The 23,718-nt window shown below is 34.4% G+C and overlaps 1 protein-coding gene and 1 long non-coding RNA gene across 2 annotated transcripts; both read left to right on the forward strand.

The window, feature by feature from the left end:
• Positions 1 to 3,457: 3,457 nt before the first annotated feature.
• Positions 3,458 to 5,353, forward strand: LOC133183747 (uncharacterized). The gene is made up of 4 exons (XR_009720721.1): positions 3,458 to 3,535; positions 3,629 to 3,974; positions 4,136 to 4,228; positions 4,331 to 5,353. It is a non-coding gene; the product is annotated as an uncharacterized LOC133183747 (long non-coding RNA).
• Positions 5,354 to 17,436: 12,083 nt separating this feature from the next.
• LOC133184022 (uncharacterized) lies at positions 17,437 to 18,807 on the forward strand. The gene is made up of 3 exons (XM_061318893.1): positions 17,437 to 17,848; positions 17,891 to 18,586; positions 18,794 to 18,807. Exons 1-3 carry the CDS (start codon positions 17,437 to 17,439, stop codon positions 18,805 to 18,807), a joined length of 1,122 nt encoding a protein of 373 aa, XP_061174877.1.
• Positions 18,808 to 23,718: the final 4,911 nt, after the last annotated feature.

Genomic DNA, 23,718 nt, shown 5'->3' on the forward strand with positions numbered 1-23,718 from the left:
ATTTGCTTAGTTATATAGAGGAAAAAAACGGTACCGGAGGTTCACTTCGAGAGATCGAGAACTTCGAGAGATCGGAGTTCGAGCCATCGAGAGCCACCTGTATATTTAACCTGATGTGTTTGTGAGACACTATGCCCCCGATGGTAACACATTTCTGGAGTGGGATGTAGACTACAGTGCAATAGTTATGGCCAATGTTAAAGTTTTTCAAATGTAGGTCAAAGGTCACAGTTGAGGTCACATAAAAAATTTTTGTACCAATGGAAAGGTCTTGTCATAATGAACACTCATGTCAAATATTAAAGCCTTACCCTTGACAGCGCAATAGTTATGGGCTAGGTTAAAGTTGACAACAGACAGACAGACAAACAGGACAAAAAACAATATACCCCCAGGATCTTTCGATCCGGGGGCATAAAAATCTTCTTCTCAGCTCCTGCTTATTAAGCAAACAAACTTGGTGCATAGTAATGATAAGAAAGTGTGCCTCTTGCAGAATTGTAATTGTAAATTGCAAGGGGTTCTGGTGTTGGGAGGGGCTATGGTAAATCTATAGTGAAAATGCATTATTTGTTGAAAGTCTTCTTTGTGCCTGGGCATCTAGGAATACAAAGTTGTAATAAGCAGGGTATTTTAACCAGATTTTTGAAATTGTTGACAATTTGGTCAAGTGTTCATGTGCTGGATAGGTAAATTAATTTGTAGTCTACTGAGAGAAAGTACATGTATTCTCCTTTGTATTTCACCAATGATAATTTATCACTGTTGTTAATGTAATTGAAAGGTCAATTGAATAAGATAATTATAAAAGAATTTTTATAATATATAATCCAAAAAGTACTTTGATCATTTTTAATGGTCAGGTAGAGGATGAGATTGGTTTTCAAATTAGTGCTCAGAATACTATTTTGTTTAGTCAAAATGGTGATAGTGACTCGGGGGCAAGTACAGGAGTACAAAGTACAGGCAAATAACTAGATCTAATTTTAAAAAATTTTACCGAGTACCAGACTGATTCTTTTGATGATCCCTGACCATCCTATTTCTATTGCTTTTGGGCTACATTGCTTCATGTTTTATTTTATGGATTCTTTACAATGTTTCATTTATAATACTTAGGTGACTGTTAAGGCCCTTGTGCCTCCTGTAATTGAGTGTTAGTATCTATTTGCCCTCTCACCCCTTCCCAGAAAAGTGGTTAAAAAAGACACTTGTATCTGACAGGTTGAAGAGGAGACTTCCATGGATTGTGTTGATGACAGTGTTTCTACAAAGATGTGGAAATGAGCAGTTACAGTTAGACAGGAATTGGTGGAAACAACTGGAAAATGCTGTGCTGATGGATGTTAACCGCGCAGGCCACAGCTAGGTTAAGGACACTCATAGGAAGTACGCATTCATATATTCCATAAAAAGATTCAATGTTGAGAAAAAATTTGGGTCATTTAAAAAATAATTGATAAATAAACTTGTTTAATTCATCTGAAATTATCGATCGATGAGAGATTACCTGGTTTAGAGAGGTGTGAAATTCAACCGATCTTGGAGCGATTAATTAGTGTTATTAGGGACAGCCATGCACCTGGCAAACACTTATGTTAATGAGCAGAAAATTGACCAAACTTCAACATAAGCTCGGTAATATTGGTGCTTTTGCCAAAAATTTAGTTCAAGATAACTGGGGTATTTGAGATTTCTGTATTTGAGCTATCCGAGGTTTTTTTTTTAATCATTTATATAGTAAATACAGCTTGGACCGAGGACTAACTTCAACATATCTGGGGTATTCGACATATATGTGCTTGAGATACCAAAGTTTTCTTGTATATAGGGGTCACTGCTGAGTTTGGCCAAAGTGACATCACTTACAATATGACCTGTTTGCCACGTGACAGCTACTAAGGTTAAAATTGGAAAATATATGTACAGCTACAAAAATTGTGAAAGTTTCAACACGATATGGATACATTTTTATTTTGAAATTGACCATTTTATTTGAGACAAATTTCTTAATGTGAAAAGTGCTGGGAGAAAATTTCTCATGCTTGGGAACTATGTTAATTTAGCCATCTTTCTATAAAATGCCAAAAAAAGGCATAGTATGCATTGAAGATATATTAAACTGCAGAATGAAGTGACAACACACAACCAGCTCCCAACTCTTTTTAAAATAGTAGGAATAAAAGCTATATGTGATTAAAAGCTCAGTATTTATAATGAAGCAGATAACGTTGAACTTTGGGATTAATGAGAGCTGGACTCTGTCATTTATCTTAGTACAGTCAAACCTCGTTATCTCGAACTCAATAGGACCGAGGATAGGACAGAGAAAAACTTTGACATATTTACATATTCAAGCTATCAGGGGTAAAAATAGTTAAAGAATTAGTGGCTAGGAATTTCAAACCACTTCGACATTTCCATGGTATTCGACTCACTCGGATATCAGTGTTCTATATACTGAAGTTCAATCGTATGTTAATGTAGAGGTATGCTTATGTGTTCATAAATTAGGTCTATACATGCCTTTTCAATATACAGTAGTTGGAAAATAAATATTGATTAATTTATTCAGGAAAATGTCTCTATCTTGATCATATGCTTGTTTCATATTAATTCCGATACTTATAAGCTACAGTAATTGCCTGATCCATGCCTACACCACAGAGAAACTATGTCAAACTAGTCAGTGATGTTATCTCAGTACAGATCATTAGCTTTCATTCTATATTCAGTTAATGATATTTAGGCAGGATAAGTTGCACATCAATTTATATTATTTTACATTATCTATGGAAAACAAAAATGAGAGTTAGGGAAAAGAACAATTATATTTATCATTTAGTTTTGTTTCAACTCTGAACAGGTGGATGTGGAATAAGGGAGTCCTTAATCTAGCTGCCCCTTCAAGAAATGTGGAAATGAGCAGATACTATCAGATTAGAATTGGTGGAAACAAGGGGAAAAGACAAGACTAATGGATGTTGCCCCTCCAAGGTGTGGAACTGAGCAGCTACAGCTGAACAGGAATTGGTGGAAACAAGTGGAAAATGAGACTGAAGGATGTCGACCCTCCAAGATGTGGAAATAAGCAGCTATAGCCAAACAGGAATTGGTGGAAACAAGTGGAAAAGGCAAGACTGATGGACATTGACCCTGCAAGAAGTGCAATTGAGCAGCTACAGCCAGACAGGAATTGGTGGACACAATAGGAAAAAAAAGAATGATGGATGTTGACCTTCCCAACAGCAAGACTTGCCACAGTGGATAACTGTCACTGATCAGGTATGTGACATAAGTAATAATACAAGATATTTTTTGGACAAAGTAAAGCAAAAGAATATTTTCTTAGGTTATATAATATTTTGCTTTTTTTTGTCTGTTCTTTTCTTAATTTCTGTTTTATACTTACTTACATGCTGAAGTATTAACTTCTATTTTATAGTGTGCTTTGAAGATTTGGTGACAGTACCCTGTAGGAGAAGATAAAGCCATGTGGATGTGCTTGACATTATGAATGACAAGGATCCTTTAGGTATGGGAATAAGTTACCCAAATGTGCCATTCTGTAAGACTCTGTTCTACTGTTTTACTTCATCAGTTCTAATGGTTACCCTTTTTCTTACAGCCAAACAGGAATTGATGGAAACAAGTGGAAAAGATAAGACTTATGGATGTTGCCCCTCCAAGATGTGAAAATGAGCAGCTACAGCCAAACAGGAATTTCAGGAAACAAGTGGAAAAGACAAGAATGATGGACATTGACCCTCCAGGATGTGGAAATGAGAAGCTACAGCCAGACAGAAATTAATTGAAACAAATGGAAATACCAAGACTGATGGATGTTGACCCTCCAAGATGTGGAAGGAGCAGCCAGACAGGAATTAGTGGAAACAAATTGAAAAGGAAAGACTGATGGATGTTGACCTTCCCAACAGCAAGACTTACCACAGTGGATAACTGTCACTGATCAGGTATGTGACATAATTAATAATCCCAGATATTTTTTTTGACAAAGTAAAGCAAAAGAATATTTTCTTAAGGTTATATAATATTTCGCTTAATTTGTTTGTTCTTTTCTTAATATCTGTTTTATACTTACTTAGATGCTGAAGTATTAACTTCTATTTTATAGTGTGCTTCGAAGATTTGGTGACAGTACCCTGTAGGAGACTCAGATAAAGCCATGTGGATGTGCTTGACATTATGAATGACTAGGATCCCTCAGGTATGCAAATAAGTCACCCAAGTATGCCATTCTGTAAGACTCTATTCTTCTGTTTTACTTCATTGGTCCTAATGGTTACCCTTTTTTCTTATTCATTGACAGAAAATAAAAGTATTGAAGAGGCATATCCTTGTGATCATGTTTGGAGAAAGACAAAGAAAGATGACAATGCAGAAAGCCATATTCATGATGCACACACAATCACATCCAATTTACAATGTTATTATTTTATTATCCAAAACAAATCTTTTTGAAACATTTGTTTTGGAAATGGGTGTCTGAGTTGTAAGAGGGTGTGGGGTCGCCCACTCAGACACGTGGGTTTTCTCCGGGTGCTCCGGTTTCCTCCCACACTGACCCCATTCTTTTTCTCTAAGCCAATGAAATAATTATGTTAACTTTGAAAATATTCTAAAGGAAATATTTTTTATTATCTATTGTTTTGCTATAATTGTGATTAGTCTGTACAAATTCACTCGAGCTATTATAACAAGATGGTTAATGGTGACTACTAATTTATTGTGTTATTGAATGTAAATAAGCATTTATTATTCATGTGACTAATTCTGTGGTGAAAATACATGGAAATGTTTGTTGATTGTACATGTATTAGTAAATGTTAAATGACACGAGAATGGTGAATTGTGATGAGTTATTATGCAGTGAAAGTACATGTAAATGTCAATCGTTTGTATTAGTAAATGTAAATTTGTGACAGTGAATGGTGAATTGTGACTAGTTCTGCAGTGAAAGTACATGTCAATGTTAAATTAGTAGTGAATGTTAAATTGTGACAGTGAATGGTGAATTGTGATTAGTTCTGCAGTGAAAGTACATTTCAATGTTAAATTAGTAGTTAATGTTAAATTGTGACAGTGAATGGTGAATTGTGAATAGTTCTGCAGTGAAAGTACATGTCAATGTTAAATAAGTAGTTAAGATTAAATTGTGACAGTGAATGATGATTGAGACTAGAAATGCAGTGAAATTACATGTTAATGTTAATTGTATTAGTAAATGTTAAATTGTGACAGAGAATGATTAATTTTGAATTGTGCATTGTTAGATTTTCTGATCTCATTAGCTAAAGTTTTGTGCAGTGTTAAAAAAAATCACAACCAAAAAAGGGGCAAACCAAAAAAAAGAAAAAAGAAAACAACACAAAAGAAAAAAAATGTAAGAAAAAAATGAAAAAAAAAAGCAAGAAAAAAAAAAAGAAGCCAAAAAAAGAGAGCAAAACGATAGAAAAAAAAGCACAAAACTTTTAATGCTGCCTGCTTGGAAAAAAACATTGCTTTCATCTTTGCATTTTTTCAAGCAGAAGGTTCCAAGCCCTTAAAAGCAGAGGAGAAGTTTTTTTGTGTTATTACACAGTGTAGTACCTAAACAGTTGCTATCAGAAAAAAATGTGCCTACATTACTGCTATCCCAAAATTGTGCGGTTGCTACTGGAAAAAAATGGACGAAATGGTAAGTATTTTTCTTCACTGGCTCAACAAAATGGTCAATAATTCAATTATTGAAGTATAGTTGCTTAGTATTTCACCCTTACGGAATGTAACATACCTTTTAAAACTAACATATATCTCTAAATTTTTAATGAATAAAAGGATTGTTGAGGTATAGGACGAAAACTATCGAAAGCCTAAAGCACATTGACATGCATATAAGAAATACATGTATATTTAATTAGCATCAAAATGTTTAGATATTTGATAAAAATGAACCGACAGATTGGTGTATATTTGTAAAAAGTATTGATTATTTCATAGCATTACCCATTTTAATTGGTTTCTTAAAAACAAAAGCGTTTTTATGCGGAGAAACTTATGTTATGGCTACAGCTACACCGGTTTCTTTTGGAATTAAATGTCTTAAGTTTTCAAATTTTAGTGAAATCTTACGGAATAATTTAGAAAACTGTATTTGAAATGTTCATTCTATTTCCTTTTTAATAACAGACTTGTATATATTAACTTGATTTCGATCCTATAATGACAAATTAGTTTATTTCTATATCTATAGGTGTATGATACATGTATGGGTATGGCTAATTATAATAAATTGTGGTGTTTGTAAATACCCTGTACATATATAGAGGGGATACAAACTCACAATGAGTTTGATAGAAAATCATATCCAACCACAAACCATGCCAGGGGAATATTCTTTTTATCAAATGTTTTATGGAGCTCACCTCAGCAAATGATAACATAATCTAAAAGGTTAGATCAAAGTTTCAATGTCTAAATGAGAATTAAACAGTTTGGCAGAAAGGGGTAAAATCCACATCAGGTTTTGCTGTCTGACATTGATAATGACACAAATAAATTAATTATACCCCACGCAACTAGTTGCGGGGGATATAATGTTTTTGACCCCTCCGTCAGTCAGTCAGTCCGTCAGTCCTGTTTTTTTGTCAGCGCAACTCCTCCTAAACCGCTGCACAGAATTTCGTCAAACTTTGCAGATATTTAGGACACAGAGTGTAGATGTGCATATTACCAGGAAATTCCGATTCCTTTATTTTTTCTGGGAATTTCGGAACTTTTCAACTTCGATTTTTGGCCATATCTTGAATATAGCAATGAACAGTTTGTCAGCACAACTCCTCCTAAACCGCTGCACAGAATTTCGTCAAACTTTGCAGATATTTAGGACACAATGTGTAGATGTGCATATTACCAGGAAATTCCGATTCCTTTATTTTTTCTGGGAATTTCGGCACTTTTTAACTTTGATTTTTGGCCATATCTTAAATATAGTGATGAACAGTTTGCCAGCACAATTCCTCCTAAACTGCTGCACAGAATTTCATCAAACTTTGCAGATATTTCGGACACAATGTGTAAATGTGCATATTACCAGGAAATTCCGATTCCTTTATTTTTTCTGGGAATTTCGGCACTTTTCAACTTAGATTTTTGGCCATATCTTGAATATAGAGATGAACAGTTTGTCAGCGCAACTCCTCCTAAACCGCTGCACAGAATTTCGTCAAACTTTGCAGATATTTCGGACACAATGTGTAAATGTGCATATTACCAGGAAATTCCGATTCCTTTATTTTTTCTGGGAATTTCGGCACTTTTCAACTTAGATTTTTGGCCATATCTTGAATATAGAGATGAACATTTTGTCAGCGCAACTCTTTTTAAACCACCGCACAGAATTTCGTCAAACTATGCAGATATTTAGGACACAGTGTGTAGATGTGCATATTACCAAGAAATTCCGATTCCATTATTTTTGCCCTAAGAGTTTTGCCTATTATTGAAGAAAGTTTCCAGCTAGGTAATAAGGAAATCCACACTGGAATCAGCCTTTGTAATGACATTTTATGTGAAATATTTTATGACCTTAAAAGACCCCTATTGATTTTGAGATCAAAATATTAATGATTTAACTCACACACAAAATCTTGAATCTTGGATAGTTCTCAACCCACCCACCCCCATTATTCCATTATTTATCTAGAAACACTTCAGCCCAATTAAATTTGTAACATACAAAGATTTAAATGTCCTTATGCAAGAAGTTTTGATGTGATGATTTTTTGCAAGTAATGCCCCTTTTTGAATTATACTGTGTATTTAAAATGCACTGTACTATTCAGTACATGTTGCATTGTCGAGTTTTGGGGGAGCGTGGGGTATGTGAGCTTGCTCACTTTTTCTTTCATTGCACATTGTACATAGAAGTTTACGCTATTAATTGTACATGCTATATTGTGCATCCCTAGGTTCATTGTTCTTCCAAACTTTGTCATATATGAAGGTAAATAGTTTCTTTAGAATAGACCTGCACCAAACACTATTCAAAAATTGAAGGCCAGATCGAGCATCAGATCCTATGTATAAGCAATGCATCCCTAGATACACCATCCTTACAGGTTTGGTCCAAGTGTGCGGCTTGCTCGAATAACAGACCTTATTGGATGCTATTATATTATACATCTAGTTCAATCAACTACGATACTGCTTGGCGTATCAGAGGACTTTTCCCCTCCCACTTTTTCCTACTTTTTTCCAAGAAGAGTCTCTAGCTGTTAATGATAGCTTTTTTGGTCAAACACTCCTGTTGTCCAAAACAATATGTACATGTATTGAAAATGAGAACGAAATTGGAACTGGACACAGTTACCCTCCCCCTCCCCCCTTCTATTTCAAAAAAGACTACAAATGTCTGTTAATAATTGTAATGCTCTTTCCTTTAAATTTACATAGATATTACTTACTGGATAGAATTTTAGCCTTTTTCATGTTTGGATCTACAACTTTTTTTTCCAAAGGGGGGGAGGGGGGGACAGAGAGAAATAGAAGTAAATTTAAGAAAATTGACAAGCAAAAAGGTGGAGACTTCTGTATCTGAAAAACATCTTTCTTTCGTGGCTGGGGGGGGGGGGGGGGACGTGTCTCTTCTGTCTGTATAAATTAAATAATTCAGAAAATCCAAAGGGGGGATCGGACATCCTCTCCATTCAAGATCCGATGGTTTGAGTATTGTGTGTTAATTGTATTTTCTGTAGCTAGAGCGTACCAATGCACCACCGTCAAAGGTTACACTTAAATTTTTCTAGCTATTATTTAGGTCTAAGTATACATGTAGGCCACAAAAATCCAAAAAGACTCTAGCTTTGCAAAGGTTTTAAAGTACTGATAGTAAAAGTTCTTTCATTTAATTTAAAATTAATTTTCCTTACCTTCGTATAACTTTCTTTTTGATTTCGTATAGTGATGCCTTTTGAAGATCAGTGTTTCACATGCTGTTTGGGATATCGATGTTTTAAATATATTTTTTAGGTCTGTGCAGGCAAGTACGTTAATTTTCTCTTTCTTGATGTGAAAGAATTTATTTTTCAAATAGCAGCCGGTGCATTATTTTCAGTTTATAGCCGATGTATACATACCAAGATTTTGTTAGCAACCGTAACTTAAGAAGATCATGTTTTGTCCAAAAATCTCTTTCAAAATACACTTTTTAAATAATTTTTATTATATCTACGTATTATTATAGATTGACACATCTTTACACAATGTAACCTATATATTATGAAAAGAAGCATGAAAACTTGCAGTATATTGACTTGCGAATGAGTACAGGCTTCGGAAATTTTACTATATCTAAATTTTTAGATGGTTCTTCTACAAAATACATCTGGCATCATTGAAAGAAATTCCATACTTGTTCCGTGCACAAGGATTTATCTGAGACTTAATTGATTTGGGTCACTTTATGACAATTTTGCAACTTGTTCCAAGTGTCTCCAACATTTTTACTTCAGCTAGCAGCCGTACAAATTTCTAATAGAAACATTTAATGCTTTTTTGTTCTGATAGTAACCGTTTAGGTACTACACCATGTATTAGGTCATCCTTATTTATAGTCACAAATGTGACCTTTGCTACTTTTCCTCTATCGGTTATAAAAAAACATTTACCGGTAAACATTTTCAGCTTCCTCTCTGGAACCAGTGAACCTTATTATTTATTGAATCAATGTCTAACTTTGCAGATAACAACATTTTTGTAAAGCAATACTGTAAAAGAGCTTAATTTTGGCCTGATTGACTTTTACAACATATTAGTACAACATAAAGATTTTGACTTAAGCTTAAGATGTTTCATGATCCCGGGGCCTGGACATCAATCAGTCAAACTTTCAGCTTGATTTCCTTAAAGCAGAACATGATTCGTAAAAGAAATTTGTCCGCCATATTCAGTAGGTTTCTCACTATATCCGAGGGCCCCTATATAAAGCCGCTGACTTGGTCACTGTTCAGTGTAATCAATTATCACGGATGTAGATGGACGTATGCTATATAGCACTTGTTAGCGACAAAATATAACTGTGTACTTCTTCTAATGCAGGAGAGTAAGATATCAAAGAAACCTACAACAGTTGCACAGGTCAGTGCAGTATACATTGAACAAACACAAATACACGTAACTGCAATAAAATGTAAAACAAAGGTAATGTAAGATAACCAGCATGAACATGTGTCGACATTCCACGCTGATACCCATGACAATAAAGCATTCAGGTGTAACGAATGTGAAGGGTATATCCCGGTGCAGATATCGTAACTAGTTGTATCGAAAATGGTGTATGCCCATTTATGAGTCGTGTTCAGCTTTAAGCCTCGAGTCCTCTGCCAAAATCATGAAATTCATGACTCATTGTCTCACAGGTCTTCTTGGTTTGGTGGAGCTCTATTGATCATACATTGCGTAAATTCTTTAAAATTCTTTAAAAAGCTTTTGCCCCCTTGTATATTAAGGACAGATGATACAAACAAAAAATTGAATTTCTGGATTGGTATATGCTTTCGGGCCTATTTTTGTTGTACATGATGCAAATAATAAATTTCTAAAATATCAAGAAATTTTAAACCTTCTATATGTTCAAAATTCTACTTATCTGCAACCATCCTTATTACTCTATACAAATTTTTGTCACTTTAAATCCCATTATTGTTAAACTTTGCTTGAAAAATTAAAAACTATTTAAATTTGTTCATTTTACTTATGTAAACATGACTCAAGTTTTTATTTTCAAATTTTTTGATAAAAGTGTGTATCATTATTCTTAAGCAGAGGAACTATGTGCATGGTTATGATGAGCTAGGATTCCACTTTCAAAATTGTGAAATTTAGGGCAGGGCATTATTGATCATATAGTGAAAATGCATTTTTTCTTTGAAAATCTTCTTGTATTAAGCAAACAAAGTAAGTGGTTTTGATGAAGAAAGCTGCCTCTTCCAAAGTTGTGTCAATACATGTATCATGGTCTTTGGATCAGAGGTTCTGGTGTTTAGGGCTGAATCGGGTCTGATGTTTAGGTGTGACTCTATTTATTATTTAAAGAGAAAATGCATTTATTCTTTGAAAATCCTTTCTGCTCCAGGGCATCTATCAGGCAAACAGAATACAGTTTTAGTGAGCAAGTTTTTTTTAACAATTGTTTGGGTACTGGCCTGGGCTCTATTGATCTTGTAAGAAAACAGGTTATTTTCCTTTGCTATTCACCTAATGACAATAAATAGCGAGGCTAATAGTTTGCCAGTTTGTTTATGGTATCCTAGTTGTCTCCCTTGACTCTTACAAAATTTCCGGCCATTTCCATCCAACATTTTGTGTATTGTACTATAATGATATGATTGCTTAATAAATTTATGAAAGGTTAAAATTGGTGTTGTCAGTTCTCAACAGTAGCTGGAAGACAGTACAGTATAAAATATGAAAAGGTAGAGAAAGCAAAGCTGTGGTTGGCTGCAATATTCAATTGAATACTGAAATTAATAAATCACTTGAATAGAGGAATTATAATATACAAGAATTTAAATGTATAATACAAAATTAAAGAACATAGTTTTTAATGGCCAGGTAGACCTACTCTGCCTGGTGATAGTGACAAATGGGAGTGTATTAGCACTGGCAAGTGTGACCAAAAAAATTGATTTACTTTTTGATTTGTTACTGAGTTATACATTAACTATTTTGTTCATCCCTGATCATCCTATTTCTCTTGCGCTTGTGCAGCATATCTTTATCTATCAGTTAATTTTATTTTATATTATGCTTCTATGGAACCTTTACTGTGCTGCCCTAGACACCACAGGGTGTACAATGTCGATGATGATGATGAACCTTTACTGTTTTGTACAGGTGACCGTTAAAGCCCTTAGGCCTTTTTTACATACATGCTTAACGTTACTAATTCATGACATCCCAAGTCCATTTCCACAATTAAAGTTAAGGCCTGCATCAAGATAGAGGTGCCCTTAAGTATACATTATTTTCCCCAAAAAACTATAGGTCTTTAGAAATTCGATCACCACATAATACATCAGTCTCCTAAAGGTGAAACCAGATGTTTCTTCTTATCTGTTAATCTGTCTGTCACACTTGGATTTCTTCATTTTTATGCTCTGCCATGAAAATGGCCAGGGCATATAGAGTTTGTCATCTCTGTCTTCCATCCTTCCGTCCTGCTTTGCATTTAGCTCAGTTCAAAGCTCAGTTTCAAAGAAACTATTCAAGATATTTTTATTCAAACTTCATATGCTGATTGATACTGATTTAAGCTATTCAACTACATCACCATTTTTTGAACTTGACCTTCCCTTTGACCTTGACCTCACTTTTCTTAAATTAGTGTTTAGCTCAATTTTAAAGAAACCATTCAAGATAGTTTAATCAAAGTTCATATGCTGATACATACTGATGTAAGCTTTTCAACTGCATCAACATTTTTTACCTTGACCTTTTCTTTGACCTTGACCTTGCTTTTCTTAGTGTTTAGCTCAATTTTGAAGAAACCATTCAGGATTGTTTTATCAAACTTCATATGCTGATACATACTGAAATAAGCTATTCAACTGCATCAACATTTTTTACCTTGACTTTTTCTTTGATCCTGGCCTCACTTTTCTTAAATTAGTGTTTAGCGCAGTTTTAAAGAAACCGTTCATGATATTTTCATCAAACTTCATATGTTAATACATAAAGATGTAAGCTATTCAACTGCATCAACATTTTTTTTACCTTTCCTTTGACCTTGGCCTCACTTTTCTTAAATTAGTGTTTAGCTCGGTTTTAAATATACCATTCAAGATATTTTTATCAAACTTGATATGCTGATATGTATTAGTTAGAGCTATTCAACTGCATTAAAAACTTTTGGCCTTGACCTTTTCTTTGACCTTGACCTCACTTTTCTTAAATTTGTGTTTAGCCTAGTTTTAAAGAAACCATTCATGATATTTTTATCAAACTTCATATGCTAATATATACTGATGTAAGCTGTTCAACTGCATCAACATTTTTGACCTTGAACTTTCCTTTCACCTTGACCTCACTTTTCTTTAATTTGTGTTTTGCTCAGTTTGAAAGAAACCATTCAAGATATTTCTATCAAACTTAATATGCAGGTACATAATTAGTGAGAACTATTCAACTATATCAGAAATTTTTGACCTTGCACTTTCCTGTGGCCTCACTTTTTTAATCATGTGAGATGAGCTGTTCTGATCAAAGCATGCATGTATGTCTAATGGCAGATATTTTTATGTAAGCTTATACATAATTTTTGTGAGAATTTATCATCTACATCCATTTTTTCTTAGATTTCAATTTCAATTTTAAAGAAATTATTCAAGATATTCTCATCAAACTTCATACACTAATATAAATTTTCATGCTGCATTACTGATATACACTTGGCGAGGCATTCATGTCCTATGGACAATTATTTCTAGTTTAAAAATGTTTATAAACATTGAGCTGCTTTGCGATATGTGAGTGTACCTTGATGAGTTACATATCAAGTTTGCATTTTGTTACACTTCATGGATTTTTTTTTTTTTTTTACAGAATTATGGCCCTTTTAAATTTCTTATGGGGACCAGTTTTCCAACTTTTCCCCCCTAAACCCTTGCAGATTTTTTATGTGAGTCTACCTACATATGTAGCTGAGTTGCAGATGAAGTTTGCATTTTGTTCTGCTCCAATGATTTTTAACTGAATTATGAAGAAAAAAGTTTTTAATTGTATATAATGGGTCATGATTCGAACAAATATCTCTCTACCCTGTTTAACCTTTGTTCATTGTGGCCCCATCCTATTCCTGTGGGTCATGATTTGAACAAATTTCACTCTACCCTACTTGAGGATTATTCCATATAAATACATTGTATGACTTATCATGGCAGCCGCTATGCTGCCCTTGAGAAGATTTTTAATATATATGTCTAGATATTCATATGTATAACTTTAATCCCCTGTTGTTGCTCCACCCTATTCCCAGGGGTCATTATTTGAAAAAAAAAATTGAAAGTATACTATTTGAGGATGCTTCTTTATTTATATGACAAATATTTTTACTTATATGACAAATAATGGCTTTGCTGTTCTGAAGATTTCTTTTGGATACTTCATATATATTCCTATGTATAACTTTGATCCTCTGTTGTGGTCCTGCCTACCCCTAAGGCTCAAGATCGTTTGAAAATATGACATTAAAATGACTAAAAATGGCTTTGCTGTTCTTGAGAAGAAGATGTCTTTTAGATATTTCCTATATATTGCTATGTAAAACTTTGACCCGCTGTTGTGGTCCCGCCCTACCCCTGGGGGTCATGAATTGAACAAATTTGGATCTATACTACTTGTTGATAATTTTCTTTTATATGACTAATAATGGCATCGCTGTTCTTGAGAATAAGATTTTTTTAAAATATTTCCTATACATTTTTTTGTAAAAATTTAAACCCCTGTTGTGGCCTTGTCCTACCCACTAGGGTTCTTTTATGATATGATAGGAACAAATTTGAATCTAGAGATGTAATGAAGGTCTCACACAAGTTTCATCCTTTCTGGCTTTATGGTTCTTCATGAGATTTTTAAATGCATGATGCCACCAATTTTTCGCAAATTCTTGATTATCTCCCCTTGAAAAAGGGCGTTGTAGTTATTTGAATTAACTTTAATCCCCTTCATCCAAGGATGCTTTGTAGCAAGTTTGGTTGAAATAGACCCAATGGCTCTTGGGAAGAAGTCGAAAATGCGAAAAGTTTACAGATGACAGACAGACGCCAGACACTTTGACGAGAAAGGCTCACTTGAACCATCGGCTCAGGTGAGGTACAATGCCAAATGGTACTGCACTAATGTTACATAAAGTTTTGCAATTTAAGAAATTCAAAATTGTGACAATTGTAAATTTTACAAATTTAATTTACAATGTACCACTAGTACTAATATGAAATGTTCTACAGTTTGCAAAACAAAGATTTTTTAGAAAGAGCAAACGATTTAGTCAAAATCGTATTTCATACAAATTTGAAAGACCCAAAGAAAATACTTAAACATAATTTTTCAATTAATATTTTGAATTCTACGACGGCGCGTACGTTTAAGTGTCATTTCAATTTAGCAGGAAAAAAATAAATGAAATCGTTCTAGAAACTCGTTTCTACAATTTAGAAATTCGTTTGTACGAATAAGAAAACTGTTTGTACGATTTTTAAATCGTTTGAACGATTTATTAATTCGTTTGTTCGATTTTGAAATCATTTGTACGATTTAGAAAATCATTTATACGATTTTTAAGTCTTTCAAACGATTTAGAAATTCCTTTGTTCAATTAAGAAAATCGTATGTGCGATCTATAAATTCGTTTGTACAATTTAGAACTTCGTTTGTACAATTATTTAAATAAATCGTTTGTACGATTTTTAAATCGTTCAAACGATTTAGAAATTCGTTTGTACAATTTAGAAAATCGTTTGTACGATTTAGTTATTTGTTTGTAAAATTTGAAAATTCTTTGTACGATTTAGAAAATCGATTGCGCGATTTAGAAAATTTGTTTGGACTATTTACAAAAACAAAGGAAATATGTACATTGATTTGTAAATGAATACGCAATCCTCACACGACTTAATGAAAAAACAATCCCCTAAGATAGGGAGTACTGAAATCTGGAAAAAACATTTTTTGACACGCAGAGGGAGTCCAAACCTAAAAATTCTATTTTGGGAGGGGGCACTATCTTAACTAAATTTTATTATTACCGTTTTTATAGGGGTCCTTGTTCCTTAGGGTTCAATGGTCATTTGATCGTTACTTTTACACAGAAATTTAATAACACTAAAAATTTCAGTCCGAAAAGGGGGGGGGACACCCCCCCCTTGACTCTCTAAATTCGCCCATGCTATACCACTTGAAGACCTTTCAGTTTTTATCTCGGGCAGCAGATCAATACTTATGTGGGTTGCAACTCTCTACTTCTCCAAAGGTATTATTAATATTAATTTATTATATATTATTTTTTGTCAGTAGATAACGGATATTTCATTTTCTCGTATATTCTACGTAAATCCTAGCAAAAAGAACATTATCATATATGTATGTATCTATGCATAATGTCCTAACTGTAATACTAGTATCTAAATAATGAGTTACACATATAGATCTTTTAAGAAATTTTAAACGTATTTTTGCTGTAAAATTTTATAGTATTCTTTAACAACACGCATGTCACTAATATAATAAATAATTACTGATTTTAGAGGGAAAATAGATGCATATACTTGCAGCAAAAATTGAAACCGTTTTATGGATTCTATTTAGAAGAAAATTAAGACTCTTTTTTAATTCGAGGCATTAAAATGGTTAAATCATTGAAAACCTCGGAAATTCAAACGACGATCTCTATTTTTTTTTATTACAACTTACTGACTGGTATTTGTAAACATTCTCATAATTATCCATATTAACTTTTTAAAATATGGAATATTATTCTATAGAATATCATCATTTAAATTCCCATGATTATGTCAACAAACATTCTGAAGTACACATCCCTGAATAACATTAAAATTCGAACAAAATATATCTTTTCTCGTAAAACACCCATGCAATACACACAATCGCTCGTTGTCGTTTAATGTGCAACTGTCGTCAGCAGCGGTCTATATTCAGATTCTCGGGACGCTTGTCTAAAAGGTTCAAAAATTTAAGACAAACGTGCTTTCAAGATTTATTCTCGATGTAGTTTAGCTTGTGAATTAAAGGAGGGTCTCTCACAATAAACACATCAGACTGCAAAATATAATGAAACATCTGTCTGGTATCGGACATTGAACATGGCGGGTTACGTAAATGGCTGGCCAGAGACAATGAAACTGTTATCTAACATGACAGATTTTAACACTTTAGGGATGATAGAGCACTCGGACATCCAGACAGTGCAGGGCATATATATAGCTGCACGTGCATAGTGTGGATGTGTCCAAAGAAAGACTCCGAGCAAGTAAGTTCTCTTGTAACTGCAAACTGTTCTTTCCACGAGCATGCAAATATTGTACTGAAAATCCACAAAGATATTAAGGGAAAAAATAGGTTGAAGGATTCAACATGCTTAATTTCTTTACATTCAGTCAGTGGGTTTCTTGTTAGAATTCTAAATTCAAACTGTTTTGGACTGTTACATTATAAAGGTAGTGAACAAATAAATTTACCTGTTTCGTCATTCGTACTACGGTACAATCATGTTTTACAACTTTTCAACAACATACCCCGAGGTCCAAAGTTACACATCAAGTTTCAGAACAAGTTATTGTGTTTCACACTGTAGACAAGGTCTATAATTTCCTTTTTTTTGCAGCATTAACAATGAAGAAAACGCTCGCCCTTTGTCTCGTCATGGCCCTGGCTGATGTCGGGCTTTGGAGAACCATTGGTGGAGCGGCTGCCAATAAACTTGGTGGTGCTGTTCATGACCAGGGCTGGGGAAAGGGTGGTGTAATTGACCATCACCAGGGTCACATCGATCATCACGGATCTAAGGGTGGCGCTATTGGAGTTGGATCTGCTCAGGTTGATCTTGGTGTTGGACTTGGAGTCGGTGGACAATTCGATGCTGGATTTAATGGTGGAAATATTGACAACGGTCACCACGGAAAGGGAGGAATCATCGACCATCACGATATAGGCCATGGAAATCACTTTGATCACCATAATGGTGGAATCATCGGAGGTGGTGCTCATGCTTCTGCTGATGTGTCTGTGGGAGCTGCCGTTGGTGCCGCTGTTGGGGGCGGTATCGGTGTTGGAGGTGGTATCGGTATCGGAGGAGGTATCGGTGGTGATATCGGAGGCGGGTTCGTTGATAACATCGGAGGTGGCTCTATTGGAGGATCATTCGATGACACAACTGTTATTGGTGGTGGTCACTTCAACAGCATTAACGGTAACTTCGATGACAGCACAATCATTGGTGGCAACATCAACAGCATCAGCGGATCTTTCGATGACAGCACAATCATCGGTAGAGGTGGAAACCTCAACTCCATCAGCGGATCATTCGATGACAGCACAATCATCGGTAGAGGTGGAAACCTGAACTCCATCAGCGGATCATTCGATGACAGCACAATCATCAACGGAGGTGGAAATCTTAACGCTATCAGCGGATCATTTGACGACTCAGTAATTATTGGAGGAGATAACGGTGGATTTGGTGTCGGAGGAGGTGTCGGCATTGGAGGTGGTGTCGGTATCGGAGGAGGTGTCGGTGTTGGAGCCGCCGTAGGCGCCCGTGTCTCAGTCGGAGCTGGGGCTGGAGCAGGCATTGGTGGAGGATTTGGAGGAAAGAAGGGTGGATACGGAAAATACGGAAAGGGCATAATTGGCGGAGGTTACTACAGACCCATGGTCGTCTACAGACCCAGGTTCGGAGGATACGGAAAACGCTACGGTGGAGGATACAGAAAATCTTCATACAAAAAGATGAGGGCCATTCCAATCAGGAAAATCAGATTTATGAGACCTATCTTCAGGAAAAAGTTCGGAGGTAATTTAAAAAAATCATTAAAAGCTTTACATTTAAATTCCGTCTTTTGGAAGCATACATGTATTATTCAAACAGATTTGCTGAACTGCTTTAGGTATCATTTTTCATTTCTTTTTCAAAGAACTACTTTCCGAAATGAACGACAACGACTTTGGTTTAACATACTTTAATAATCACCATTTAAGAGTAAATATTTTTTATTTGCAGGTTATGGTTACTAAGCTGCGAGTCTGTGTACCGATTTCATGGCACCAGTCCTCAAAATGGAGTCTTTGTTATTTATTATTTGTTAATAAAAAATAAATATGTTAAACATACAGAACATTGTTTTGTTTTGCTGTGGAAAGCCTTAAAAGAAAAAACTGTAGGAAGACCATCAAAATACCGAAACGACTGATATTATTTTGAACAAGGTTCGGAGCTTATTAAGACATTCTGTATATTTTCCTTTCTAATCAACGCTTTTTGATATATTGTATATACATTTGACAAACACCAACAATACCCAGTATATAAAAGCAAGAAATATTTTTTAAAAAATATTTTAATTGACCTATTAATGTGTTGATGGTAGGGTACCTGGCGCAGCCTCAAAAACATGTTTGAATTCTGTAAATATTACGTACTAAGTTCTGGATGACCCACAGAATGTATAAAAAATTCATAAAATTATACAAATCATATTTCAATCTTTATCTTTACTTTATTTTGTGCAGGTTTGAAAGATTTTTTTATTAGAAATATGGATTTCATAAAGATTTTTCATCAAGCTATAGAAATCTTGTAATGACAGTAAAATGAATTTTGACGTCAAGGCGGAGCAGCGGGCATGCGTTAATATCTGTGTAGAGCTGAGCAGGATTGTTCAGAAAAGGGACCGTCTAAAACAAAACACAATGTAAAGGAAACATATCTAGGACTTTAGGTTATTGCTGATTAAAACATTTTCCTAACAAATCATTTAACCATAGTGAAAGCAAAGAAGCTGGATGACCATCAGTTATTTTGAACGCATTAACGTCACCATGTTGGTACTGAAAGGATGACAGAAGGGTAGCAACAACACACGAGTTTGTAAAGAAGGGAGAGCTTAAGAATGGAGACAATTTGTGCCAATTGGGTTCCTAGAATGTTATCAAGTGATGACAGAAAAAAGAAGAGTTGACGCTCTCCAATCGTTTCAGTGTGACAAAAAAATCTAATGCCGAAGTAACGTTAAAATGACGTTGTGATTATCTCGGGTCAATGGACATATGCAAGTTTAGAATTTCATCGGTTCTCATCCAATGGTACCATCAACAAGAGATTTTGCAAAATTGTATCATATGTTCTTGATAAAATTCTGGTGAACTTTCATGAATTGATTTCTTTTTTTTCTGGAGTTAAGGCGATAGTCTCAATAATTTCCGAACAGCCCTCGTACACTGACTTGTTAGGCACTTAAGGTCAGACGATACGTTCCATAAATATCTGTTATGTATATCTTCGTAATATATGAAAAATATTCAAAATTTTAATTACATTCTGATTTTTAAACCAGTTTCGAATCGTCCTAAAAAAAAATCCAAACACTAAAAAAAAAATGATATTTGAAAATTATTTTTGTTCCAAATGGATTATGTAAGAAAAACTACCCTCTGGTACCTTGCACAAATGCCTGGTAAGGTACCTCAATTTTTTGTGAATAAACATGTTAAAGTAGCAATACTTCAATGACAAAATCTTGAAAAAAAATAATATATTATTGAGGAACGTATCATCTGTCCTTAAACAAACAAACCTGTATCACACGACAACTCTATCTTACGGATGACTGGTGGAATTTCTTGAACAATTCCACCTACCATTTGAATAAGACAGGCTAGTTCTATGACCAAGGACTCAAATAAAATCCGACACTTTGCCGGAATACAACAAGGTGTTATACTATCCTGACTGCTCTTTGAGGCCAACGCATAAAATCAATGTTACAATTGAACAGTTTTAATTTGGTACCCCAAAATCTATTTCTTGTTTACCATTTCAAAGGAGGATCCACAAATTCATTGCTACTGTTTTTAGAACATGGTGGTAGTAATAATTAAAAAGGCAGGTCAACTACTAGTATTTTATATGCAATATATTCCCTATAAAGAAACCACAAATAATATCTTGTGAAATATCTTTATCACATTGTTATATATAAATATGAACTTTTAGCCAGCGAATGTTATTTACACTGTTATTTCCCCTATTTTCCGAGTTCATTCTCTTGTCAGACTTCAGTATTTACGACTTTTAACACATTAATAACCTTGCAGAAGTTGTACACACTAATTGCAAATAAAAATGTTGCACTTCTGAACATCTGTATGACGATTAAATGCATTCTGTGGTTCGCCAAATGTGACCTTTGTGTCAACTTCCTAATGGTTTTCTTAATGTGTGCCAAGTCTTCGGAACATTATGGGTTGTCCCTATTTATGCATTCTTTTTCGGTTGATAGTTTACAGCACGTTACGGACGCCAACAGGTAAGAACACTCCCCTATTTATCGAATCCCTATTATTTTTATTATCGTATTTGTTATTAAATTAAAAAAAATATATACATTAAACTAGCGAAATAAACAAAAAATGAAATATATATTTTTTTTTTACTAGAATTGAAAATCTGCCGCTTCATTGGAATAATAATGTTAAAAATAGGGAAAAATAGTTAGAAAAATACTTAGAATTGCTAGAACTCCAAACGAAAAAAAAAATCCTAAGCAATTTTTGAAATAACATTAATAAACAATATTTGTGTGCTTACCACATAGTTTTATTTTATTTATGATATGTCATTGAATACGAAAGCCGGAAAGGCTCATTTTTCACAATTAAGGTAAAAAAAATATTAAACTCGTTATAACAAGAAAAGTAACTCGTAATCTAAATTATGTCACGCTCCTTTTTGATGTAAGAATACAGACAAAATGAATGAAAAATGAAAGAGAGAGAGAGATTGACATTTAATGTAACCATTTGAACCAATGAAATGGGGAAACTGGATCAAAATAATGATAAAAGTTAATTCTCAAAGCCCTGTTAACATTTTGCAAAACACAAATATCTAGAAAATGGTCTATCAAATTTAACATCACAAATTTATTTTCAGAAGTTCTTCTAAAGCAACAAGGTGTCACGAGGATACAGAACTACTAATATATTACGTATAAGCATAATAGATATATGCAAAATGAATTTTAAAGTCATTGAAGGCTAACGAGGGGATCGTTTTTGCATATATATATATATATATATATATATATATATATATATATATATATATATATATATATATATATATATATATATATATATATATATATCTGTTCTTGAAATTAATTGCAACAAACTGTGTGGACGAGAAATAGCACCTTTGACACCCCCCCCAAAAAAAACGCTCTTAAAATTTTTCATTGGACTGTAAGCGAAATATTTGTTGTTCTTCCTTTAAAATGCGGAAATTGCAGCATTTTTAAACCATAAAACACATCATGAAGTCTTTCAAAAATGCAAAACTGATGGAATGATTGATAAATAATTGTTGCATAGGACGTAACAATTTTTTGATCAACAAAATGCAAATTTTACACATATCGGTCCTTGTGTAATAAGAACTTGCAGTAATCATTATCCTCTTTTGGGATGTCATGTACCAAACTTTCTACACTCTAGATTGGGTAACATCATTTAAAATTGATTGATTCATTCATTTCATTGTATGTTGTTTAACGTTCCATTCGAGAATTTTTCACTCAAATAGAGACGTAACCGTATGTCGATGAAGGGCTTCAAATTTAGACCTTAACTCGGCACTGAGGGCCAGTGAGGGTTCTTTATAGCGCCAACACCTTCCTTGACACGGGACCTCGGTTTTTAAGGTCTCACCCAAAAGACCTACTTTCACATCTAATGCTTGGCGAAGGAACAGTCACTACCTATAGACGTTAACCCATGGCCGTAGGAAGGGGGGGGGGGGGCAATAATTTTGCCGATATATAGATTACTATAGAAAACAGAGCTACTATATGCTTGTGCCCCCTCAATAAAAACGTCTGATGACCTTTTTTCTGCTTGTCAAGGAATATTTGGTTGATAGTGCCCCCTCAACTGAAAATGTATTGCTGTGCCCCCCAAACTGAAATTGCTTCCTACGGGCCTGTAACGTCTTAGGTTTGACGCAGCGCGGCGAACGAGAATCGAACCCGGGCTCCCGATCACGATAGTACACCGATGGTGAATTGTGATAACCAATTGCTACCATTTGCAACCATTTTAGTTATTGGTGACCTAACAAAGTACGTTGGTTACAATCTAGTGAACCCTGAAAGCAACTATAGTAGGTGCGCACAGGATTTCATTTATTGGTAATTTGAAAACGACCACCGATAGCACTTGCTTGTCGCTTAGTGAACTACGGTAGTCATTGGGTACTAAATGATACCATGTAGAACTATGAACGACTTTCGGTCCAATTCAAGCAAATAGCAGTACATGTAATTGGTAACAAGTGGTAACCGATTGTAATCATTATAATCAATGAAACGAGGAAAATAGACTAAAATAATAATGAAAATTAATTATCAAAGCCTTTTAAACATTTTTGCAGTACACAAAAACCTAAAAAATAAAGGATCTCCCATGATTTGTGGTTGGATATGATTTTTATCCAGTGAGTATTCAGTGAACACATTATTTTCTGCCGTTCTCCCATCAACCAGGAACCCCGTTTTGCTTAGATTAGACACTTGTTAAGTGATTGGGTGGCACATGTGATAACAGGCCAAGAATTGATTGATTAAAAAAAGCTTCTTATTTTTGGTCAATAAAATTTTTCCAGGAGGGGTCATTTCAATGAGGCGGGAGGCAATTCCAAACAAACAATAATTTTATTTTGGCCTCAATTCACAACACGAGCTTAATTACTTTTAGAAGTAAAAACAAAAGGGTGCCACGAGGATACAGAACTATTATGAACATATTAATCCTAGATCCTAGATGTTTGCAAAATAAATTTATAAGTCAATCTCATTTAAGACTTACGGGGGAATCGTTTGCCAATCTTCTTGTGAATAAATAGTTGAATATAGCATAACAAACTGCGTG

Source organism: Saccostrea echinata, unplaced genomic scaffold (assembly GCF_033153115.1).
Source record: "Saccostrea echinata isolate AGI-Se365-2 ecotype Australia unplaced genomic scaffold, CSIRO_AGI_Sech_v1 ptg000009l, whole genome shotgun sequence".
NCBI classification, from domain to species: Eukaryota; Metazoa; Mollusca; class Bivalvia; order Ostreida; family Ostreidae; genus Saccostrea; species Saccostrea echinata.